At 41.1% G+C, this 10,533-nt stretch overlaps 1 protein-coding gene across 2 annotated transcripts in view; it reads right to left on the bottom strand.

Moving 5' to 3' along the window:
* Cdh2 (cadherin 2) overlaps positions 1–10,533 on the bottom strand; it is a 244,133-nt gene that overhangs the window by 41,128 nt on the left and 192,472 nt on the right. For both annotated transcript variants that reach the window (XM_004623550.3, XM_023714056.1), the window contains 4 exons: positions 7,349–7,486; positions 6,409–6,594; positions 2,625–2,878; positions 198–340 (listed from right to left, as the gene is read on the bottom strand). In XM_004623550.3, the coding sequence (XP_004623607.1) occupies positions 198–340; positions 2,625–2,878; positions 6,409–6,594; positions 7,349–7,486 (721 nt within the window). The remainder of the gene's footprint in view (positions 1–197; positions 341–2,624; positions 2,879–6,408; positions 6,595–7,348; positions 7,487–10,533) is intronic.

The raw sequence follows: 10,533 nt of genomic DNA on the forward strand, positions 1-10,533 counted from the left end.
GGGAGGGAGGGGGAAGAGAGAGAGATGGAGGGAGGAAGGGAGGGAGGGGTGAGGGGAGGGAAAAGTACCTTAGAGTAATATAATAAAGGTCACTTTTCTAGACAACTTTGTATTGTAGAAAACTGTATTCCTATGCACATAAAAGAGGCTCTGCTGTCTTTAGCCACAGAGCAGGACGGACACATTTAATTACTTACCATTGTCAGAAGCAAGGAAGGTAGCATTATATACATTGCTTTTCACATTTGGTGATTCTCTGTCCAGAACAGCAATCGTGGTGATTTGCCCATTCACAGGATCTATTTTTAGCCAATTGGCAGGATCAGATAATTTTGTATATCTACAAAATGAAAGGAGGGTTAAGTATAATTTGTTATATAAAATTTTTTAAACATAAAGCTATCCCACAGATTTCACTGTAACAATGCATGCAACAGCCTTTGTCCATGGTGGCCGGAAATAGAGCTTTAGCACAGCAGAGCGCTTCTGTGGAGGCGATTTGGTGGAAGCCATGTCATGGTGTGTTCAGTCAGGCATTCAGGAAACGCCCTGGTGTGTGTGAGGGTGCTGGAGGAAACTGACTGGATAAAAATACTAGACAGAAATATTACAGGCAGACAGACAGGGCTGGGTCCTGCAGGCGCCAGTATGGAAGGCAAGATACCTTGCAACTGAGGAAGACACAGGGGCTCCCGCCTTGGACCAGGCCTCAAGATGGAAGATGAAAAAAGGCAGCTTGGGGGACTGACAGGCTACATAAGTAGCTACGTCCTGAAAAAGCCAGGAACAGCCACTAACCTACCCCTGTCCAGGAAAAGTTCTGTTTTGTATTTATGCCTGCTTGCTGTGAGACTCCTGAGTCATTTTCCCATTTGGTCCTGGATTTAATCACTTTTACCGGAGCACTTGTACTTGTCATCTTATTGGTGGACCATAGTTTTGTCCCACTTCATGCCCACCTAGAGAGTTCCCATATTTTCTGCCTTAGACCCACCTCGCCTCATGGTTTTGCTCTATAAAAATCACTAGAAAAGACAGATTTTTCCTGGGCAACCCGCTCTGGTTGCCTTCTGTCTCTCTCTCAGAGAGAAGCTTTCTTTCTCCCCAATAAATATATTTTGCTCTTTGCCTCCATTGTTCCTGAAATTGATTCTTCAGTTTTAGCCAACAGGAACTCATCCCTGATATCCAGCAGGTTGGGACTTCTTTCCCCATACCCGTGGAGGGAAGTCCCCCTCCCACGGGCTGGGTGGACTGGGGATTTCACTTTAGGCTCTTGTACCCTTTGGAAGAGGGCTAGGGTGCAGATAAAAGAGCTCACATACACCCTCTAAACAAGCAGAGCTCCTAGTGTATAAGACATAAGAGAAACTAATGGAAGCTGAATTTCACAATGGAGACCCCTTCTAAAATGTTGTACCATCTTCTTCTGGAAGAAATGATGTCTCACTGCAGAGATGTTCATAATTCTAACTCTACATGGTTCCTGACATAGGAGCCTGCCTTCAATCTGCATCCTTCCCAGGAATTCCCACAGGCTGGAGGCTGCACAAGGAGGTCCCACAGCTTAAACTCCATTTTTTTTCCCCCCGATACCAGGGATTGAACTCAGCGCTTATTCTACTGAGCCATCTCCCCAACCCCTTACACTCCATTTTCATTAGGGGCAGAATTTTAACTTCTCAAGCCCGGACAGTCAACATACAAACTGGGGAAGGTATGCCATTTTAGAGGTCAAAGCTACAGGGTTTCAATTAATTAGCTATTTAACTGTCTTGATTTCAATGGATGGCAAAATGGAGAGTAAGTACAGTTATCTGTTAGCAGCAATTCTGAAAGAAGCTAAATAAATTATGAGCTAATTTTAAAAATGATCATCACCAGCTCTGGCTAACAGCCATTTGGAGTACGCTCTGCCAGTCAACTACTCCCTCATCAGGAAGGATAAATTAGGTTTTGCTGAGGTTGGATGTCGTTACAGACACACATTATAAGCTCAATGTACAGGTTAGGATGAAAATAATTAGCTCTTAGATCTTAGTTTTGGCATGCATTTTCTTCTTTATGGGTAGAAGATAAATATAAATATTATAAGCCTCTGACAATTCCCTAGTCACTGTTGAAGTTTTTTAAGTGTTTGATATAAAACAGGCTAAATAATCTTTCTTAGAAAGGCAAAGAGACAGACACAAAGACAGAGAATCTCTTTTCTCCCAATAATATAGAAGTAGGTGCATTTTGATATTTTTATCAAATACAGTCATTAGCATGGTCATTAATTAATCATTTAATCTTTAATATGGTTATTGCTGAAAAGAAAATTCAAAGGATTTAAAATTACCTAGGAAAATGTTCACATTTTTAAGACTTCTTTCTGACTAGTAAGAAATGAAGAAACTTTTTGTTCCTTAAAAAGAAGTATTTTCTTTTCCTCTCAAGAGCTAGATTATTTTTCTTTAAATTTCAAATGATGTTGGAATAAAATTAAGAAATATTAGATACAATAAAATTATAATCAGAACTTGGTTTCTAATGAGCTTTCTTTAACGTCAGATTAAATCAATTTCATGTAGAGCACAAAACAGATTTTAAGTGACAAAAACATCATACATGGCATTTCTTACCGAATACTCTGCTGCATGTATCGATCGGGGTCCTGAGCTGTGAACGCTGTCAGCATGGTACCTGCATGTAGGCCTTCTTCTTGGCGAATGACTTTGGGGTTGGGGGCAAAATAAGGGTTTTCATTCACGTCAATAACTGTAACGGACACAGTTGCGGTGGACTGAGGCGGGTGCTGAATGCCCTTGGCCAGCGGCACTTGGTTTTCTGCTGCGACAGTGAGGACGAACATCCTGTTGGTTTCAAAGTCAATTGGCTGAGGGGAGCAACAGAAGCGAAAATAAGAAATCTGCATCCTCAAGTTGATCAACTCTATCTGTAAAACATTTACTCTTTGTTCATCACATCCTAAGGTGCTTCTCAAATTTCTGAAAAACAACCATCAGCCCAGTCAATGATTGAAACATTTAACCCAATTTAAACAATTCATAAATCTTAGGTACTTCCAAGATTTATCTTCTCTAAATAACGCATATGACTACTGTGTGGGTCAACTCATGGAAGTACATGTGACAACGTGATTAGTTTTTAAAATTATTGACCCAAAATGCTACGTCATATGAGGCAGGTGAAAGCCGTGAGGTCCATACTCTCAAACATGGATATAAAGACCACACCTGACCCTGGAGAGGTTTTATCAATCTGTGATGAACAGGGAAAGATCAACAACTACAAAAATGTGATTTTTTTAAAAAAATAGAGCGATGTGTATTTAATGTAAAATTAGCTTTGAGAATTTGGAGTACACATCCTGCAGCACAGCAGCGTACACGCATACTGCTTTTAAAAGTGAGTGCTGGGAGGCTTACGATGGAGAGATGTTTTTCTTTCCTCTTCTGTACAAATGCAAACTCGGGCTGTTTTACAAAATAATTCTGCCTCTGTTGCTGTTTGTGCAAATTTGAAATCTAAGAAAAACATTCTAGATTAACCCCATTCATGTGAATATTGACTTCCAAATTTCCACTGAATCCTGCTGTCACTAGCATGCTACTGGAGTCAAGTGACAAGACTGTGCTTTCACCCTTAATTTCCCTTGATTACCTTCTTCTTCAGGAGGTGGAAATAAGTATACAGTGTGGTAATAACAGGGGGAAAAGGGCACAGAGAGCTGTCTTGCCATCCCTGGTAACTTCAAAATGATCACGAGCCACAGCCCCTGAGAAAGCCACAAAACGAGCACAAAGGACAGCAGCTTCAGAGTGCAGAGATACTCTTGGGATCCACGGGTATGCGGTTTTCTCCTCTCACTCTATTCCCCAACTCAACTTTCTTTTCTTAAATATTTTAAACAAGACAGGAAAGAAGCTAGGAAATAATACCGTGATGTTTAAGTGACTTCACATCAAAGGCCCCTGACATAGTATTTATTGATGTAGCGGTTCCTACACAGTGTAGTCATTTATGGAGAGCCTTATTCCTTTTTCCTCATGAAAGTACTGTGACATGGGAGCTCTTGTTTGCCCCTCTTTGCTGCACTAGGAAAGGGAGGTGAGCAGAAGTGCAACAGATGGATCTGGTCACTAATGGCTTGGATCTAAAGGTGCCCCCAAAGGCTCTTATGCTCAGAGGTTACCCTTTGGAAGGTGACTGGTAAGTGGGGTGCTGTGGTCCATTGATGAGTGCATGGTGGCATGTGCTCTCAGAGGTGCGTTTCCAGGGGCACAGACGAGAAAGCATGCTCTTGCCCCTGGCCTGTCCCCTTCCTCCCTGATACCTGGCTGCCCTGGTGGAGTCCCTCTCCTCTGCCAGGCCCTCCCACCAGGCCATTTCTGCCTGGAACCAGCGCTCTATGGACTAAACCTGGTGAACAGTGTTGACGCAATAAAGAACATAGCTGGCCTGAACTGGGGGTTCTGGAAGGACTTCCTGGTGTCCTGTAAGCAATGTTTATTAAGCTGGGTCTTTTATGGATAGGGTATGGGGTTGGTGGGATGAGATTAGGAGGGGTGAGACAAGGAGGCCATGAGGTTGAGGGCCTGAGCAGAACTGAGCGTGTGGCCACAGCAATGGCCACTGTTCTGCTTCGGTGCACGGATGGGTGTGCCGTGTCCCAGCAGAGCAGCTGAGGCGCCTACAGAATGTGGGGACAGACTATGATCATTGTTCAAGCTTTGCAGTTGCTCTGGGGCCATGGGGGTTGGGTACCCATGGGGGTGGGAGTCACATCTATCAAAATCTCTGAAACTATGAGCCTAAATAAGCTTCTCATCCTTTACATTGTGGGTGTTGGGCATTTTGTCCCAGCAATAGGAAAGGGACTCATAGTTACACAGATGTCAAGGGCAGACCCAGGATTCATACAGAGATACCCAGGATTCATACAGAAAGCCTCGGGCTGCTCTTCTTGTCCACTATTGTATATCTGCTCAGAAAGCATCTGATCCACTCTACTTGTGAGAGTGCAGCGCATAATTCCCGACAACTGGTATTTTCATGAGCATTCTTCTATCAGCAAACACTTAAGTTCAGTTGCAAATTAAGAATGCCTTAGTGGCTTTTGGATCTGATAAGGTCAGACAAATCCCACAGGATTTTTTTGTTGCATAGGTCTTGCTTTATCTTGGTCTTAACCATCCAGCAGAAAAGTATAAAAATGAAGTATAAGAAGTAAAGCCATGCTGTTATGTTGAGCTGTAGGGGACTCAGGTCAACAACTTCTGACAATGCCAGTCAAGCAGAAGACCCAATACTATTATGGGCTACTAGACTCTTTTAGAATATTTTGCTGAGTTCACACACCTATAATATTCAAATGACAGAACTAAACAAAAAAGGGGATACAGATGTATGTCCATTTTGCATCTGTGTATTCAAAATGGTTAGGATAGGTATATAGTTACATTCTCTTAATGAATAGAGGGATTTGTTCTAATAGTGTTTGTAAATAGGATATCATGTCCGCATCTTGTACAGCAATTAACCACTAGGAAGTGAGTATGCAATGTGTTAATTATTGGAACTGTCCTACCAATTTGATTTGAAACTGTCTCATTGCTGTTTCTCAATAAAATTATGGAAAAAATATGAAAAAATCCCTCAAGAAAAAAAAAAGAATGTCTTAGTGGGATACTAGTAGTAAATCTCTCCACGGTATGGGTAAAAGAAAGGATTGCTCACTTGAACAGCTTCTATATGATAGCTATGTATTTACTATACTTGAAGAATTTTTTTTTTTTTTTTTTTTTGCATTCAGCACTGGATTGGTTTGTGTGTGTGTGTGTGTGTGTGTGTGTGTGTGTGTGTGTGACAATTAGCCAGAAGAACCAGTTTCTTGAAGTGTTGAAAATAGTATTTTAAAACAACTATCTCAGTGCATATTCCTTTTAAACATGTAGGCCCTCTTCCTCCCATTCATTCCATTCCAGTTCAGCAACTTTTTGCAGCTCATTCACTACCTTCCTGCAAGATAACTGCTGCAACCCTGAGGATACCAGCTGTGTTATCACAATCCTAGTAAGTACTAATAATGACCAAATGTAAGGATGTGAGAAGTCACTAATATATCTACTACACTGATGGTTAAGTTAGCTGAGGCCAGGCCTATCTTCATACTAGTAAATCTGTCCAAACTCATTTTATAATGAGCATATTCCGGGGATAACGAAAGGGTGCCTACGTTGATCGTGGCGTCAACATTCATTAAGAACAAACAAGTATGAATTCTACATTTAGAGATATTTGGGAGAAAACAGTGCCAAGATTCCATAGCAAAAGAGCAGAGTGGGGACGCATATTTAGGTCACGGCTGAGCGGCCAGCAGAGCTCAATGGATGGAGCACTTACCTTCACCACAGTGACTAACCCATCGTTGCTGTTCGGATCCGTCTGAATGGCAAACCGTCCTGTAGGATCTCCACCGCTGATTCTGTACACAGCGTTCCAGGCCGGTGTGTGGGGCTGATCCTTATCGGTCACAGTTAAGTTAGCCACTATGACATCCACCCTGTTCTCAGGGACTTCACCGTAGAACTACAGGAAAGGCAAATTTCAGTCAGAGGAGTGGCGGGGACCAATGAAGGACAAGTGCCCTTGACAACCACACTAATTTTACTGCCCATTAAAATTTTACTATCCACACTCAACGAGGAGACTGGTAACACAGGTAATTGCAGCATTTATGATTTCTTAACTACTGTAGCACTTTTCTGAAGTCCTCTTATTTGTTTCACAAATTATGTTGCATTTCATTAGTACTTAAATTAGCATCCTTTTTTTTTTTAATTCTATGTAGCCTTTTATTACATAGCTACCTAAAAATGGTTATCTCTCAATGTTAAGTTTCACATTTTACCATGGCATTATAAATGACAGCTATTTTTATTTCTGTAGGTGATTAATGGAAGGTCAGAAGGAAGGGTTTGTGGGAAATAATTTCATTAGACATATAGATAAATATGTGGTGATGAAGTAGTACAAACAGTCATCTAGTCTGTGTTCAGACAAACGCCTGCAAGAATCTTGTAAGAAGAGTATATATCTTTTTGGGGTGCTTGTTCTAGGTTGCATGTTTTGATATATCTGCAGATAGACTTGCAGATGAGGAGGAAGCAGGTTACTTGGATGCCTGAGGTAGAGTCCTGGTGAAGGAGTGTTCTGAGTCGGTAGCCATTCTACTGTCAGGGTAAGCAGGGCCCGCTCCTATTTAACACATTTATTATTCAGGACAAAACTTCACGTAGTGGACCACAGGCCTGAAGCTCTGTGAATGACAAGCTGTACTCACCGTCATGGCGGTGAACTCTGGAGGATTGTCATTGACATCCGTCACCGTGATGACGGCCGTGGCTGTGTTGGAGAGGCCGTATGTGGGGTTGCCTTCCATGTCTGTGGCTTGAATTATTAATGTATACTGTTGCACTTTCTGAAAAGACGTAAAGATAACAACTTGAATGAAATGAATTCCTTGGGAAGACATAACATGTGCTCTGTAAGTGGCTCTTTATTACAACAAGAAGGTACAGCATCATTTATTCTGATTAACATTACTTGAAGTTTTGCAAGTGGAGTTTACTTTAACTCACAGAGCACAGGTCTGGTCTTTGTCTGGAGAGATTTAATTGTGTATATTCATCTCTAGCTCAGGAAGCAACTTGAGGGAAGGTGTGAAATTCACAGCTGGGCTGAAACCTCCATCATATATATATATATATATATATATATATATATATATATATTTTTTTTTTTTAAATAATTTTATTGAGAACCAAATATCAATGAGACAGTTTCAAAACCAATTACTAGCACAGTTTCAATAATTAATACATTGCATATTGTTGTCTTCGTGGTTATTCATTGTACAGGATACAGACCTGATATCCTGTCTCAAACACTATTAGAACAAACCTCTCTATTCATTGAATTAAGAGAACGGAGCTGTATGTCTATCCTAACTATTTTGAGTATACAGATACAAAAGGGTCGTTCATTTCTATCCCACTTTTTAGTTAGTTTTGTCAGAGATGGGCATTCCATTGTCATTTAAATATTGTAGGTGCTTGAGGTCAGCAGAATCTCCCAATAGAGTCCAGTAGTCCATAATAGTAGTGGGGTTTCCGGAGGACTGGCAATGTCCGAAGTTGTTGACTTGAGCTTTTTACAGCTCAGCATATTAATGTGGCTTTGCTTTTTATAGTCTGTTTTCAGACTTTTCTGCTGGATGGTGAAGACCAAGGTAAAGCAAGACCTAGATAACAAGAAACGTAGCTTTTGTCCATCCTGTTTTCACCTCTTCCTTTTCACAAGACTGAGCAAGTGTTCAAGTCTTTTGAGTCCCGTTTACTTCCTCATATGTTAATTTCTACCCAGCTTAGACCACTAAGGAAACTGAAGATGCTCAAGAGAGGGCGAACAAAGCAAATGCAGCTCATACAATGTATTTTCCTTTTATATGTTCTTGTATAATTTCTTTTATGATAGGGTTGATAGACTTGTTCCTCTTAGTTCCTTTTATTACATAGGGCACTACTCAGAACTATTCGGAGAGGTATTCTTAACTGAAACTCAATTAAAGCATTTATGTGTACATGGTTAGCCCTGGAAGTAGGAGGCATGTAATGACTGTATATCCGATAGATCGAATTGGGGCATAATGGGATGTGCACACTTATCTGGAGAGGGTTTTTGTCAGATAAACATCCATTACGTACTTCCAGATTATAGACTTTTAAAAGGGAGCCAAATTACACTTTGAGAAAAAACTCCACATCGTCTGAGAAATCTACAGCACTACATCACAGAGGTTTATGATGAGAAAAATCTATCCAAAATCAGGATCTAAAATCATTAGGAACACCGAAAGGTGAAATTTGGGAAAGCTGGTATGTACCTTTTTAAAAGATGATTTTTACCATGTTAAAAAAAAACTATGAACAGTAAGTTGTCACTTCATTCAAAAACAAAAATAACAAAATATCAACTGTCATTGGAGAGTGAGATTTCCCCGACTTTAAATATAGTTAGGAAGATGAATGGCTATTCTGGAGCTTTCTGGAGCTGAGACAGAGCAGGCCCTCATTTCAGCTTTTGATTTCATTGTTAAAGGGGCAGGTAAGGAAAAAGCCATGGGAGGAAAAGCTAAACCCCAAGCATGAGATTTCAGGTCTGTCCACCCAAATGTCAATCTCTAGCGATAATTTATTGTCTTCCTAAAAGAGAAAATAACACTCTTTTTTTTTTAAATTAGAAACCCCACAGAGGGCTAGTGCTGGTCGAGTCATTTCAATGTTTCTAAGCCACAAGGCTGGGCTCTAATGCTGCGGCAGGCCACAATGCCGCTCAGTCACGAGCACCCCCCAGTGTAATGCTCCCGTTGCCACTCAGGACGGTGCAGGCCCCGTATTCTGGCCAGCTGTCCTGCTGAAAACTATGCGAGTAAAACTTTGTTTTGACTTTAGAAATGCCATTTTATTTGCAGCTGGTTTTTGAAACAAATGAGTACTTTAAAAAAAAGGAATTTATGCTTGAAGATTTTAAAAAATTCTCAAAATGGATTTTAAATGGAGATCCAGCAACTGTCGGATGTGCAGGATACAAACATCTTTAAAATATATAAGTATGGTACACACAGTTTTGCAACTGAGCTGAAATACTGGGTTCAGTAGCTGAGGCTTCAAATTTCTCATACTCAGCTTAACCTTGAAATCTTTAAATATTGAAAGAACACTGTTCTTTCTAGAGGACAACATTCAAATAAAAAGCAATCTGCTTAGTAAATAAGCCTCCACTTTAAATGCCTGATTGGTAAAATGCTTTTGTGTTTAGTAAGAAAGCCTTGGTAACCCGTGCTTTCAGCAGTTGAACCCTAGAGCTCCTTGCCTGATTCATTCATGGGGCATCTGGTGCTGAGCGACTAGCATTTAGATTCCCTCTGAGTTCGATGTCCCGCCCTCACAGACTCCCACTGGATACAGGGATGCTGCTACAGAACCGCTGCTTCATTTCCTGTTTTAGAAGAGGTAATAATATCAATTCCTGGGCTTGTTAGCGCTCCTTCTCCATGTGTGACTCGCCCATTTTACCAAAGCTATCAGCTCTCATTCATTGAGCCCCCACATTTTTGCCCTTGTATCAAACGCCTCCTGGTGACCTCACACCTTTCTTAGGCAGTTCTCCCAGCCCACCCTGGCGGTTCTGGACCAAGGTGACAGCACCCCCCAGAAGGCATCTTCTGTCACTAATATCTGATGTGTGGAGGCCAGGGATTGTGTTGAACACCTCCAGAATGTGTGTCCAGGACAAGGTATTCTCCACTTCAAAAGGCCAGTAACCCTGTGTGCAACCCAAAGGCCTTTCTTCCCATTCTGAGCTTGACAAATACACTCAAGTCACCTTTCTGATGACCTCTTAAAGTCCTAGAGAAACAGCTGCTTGGGTCCTCAAGACTGTACCCCTAAGTAGGTAAATATATAT

This window comes from Octodon degus, unplaced genomic scaffold (genome assembly GCF_000260255.1).
Source record: "Octodon degus isolate 3935 unplaced genomic scaffold, OctDeg1.0 scaffold00003, whole genome shotgun sequence".
In the NCBI taxonomy this organism is placed as follows: domain Eukaryota; kingdom Metazoa; phylum Chordata; class Mammalia; order Rodentia; family Octodontidae; genus Octodon; species Octodon degus.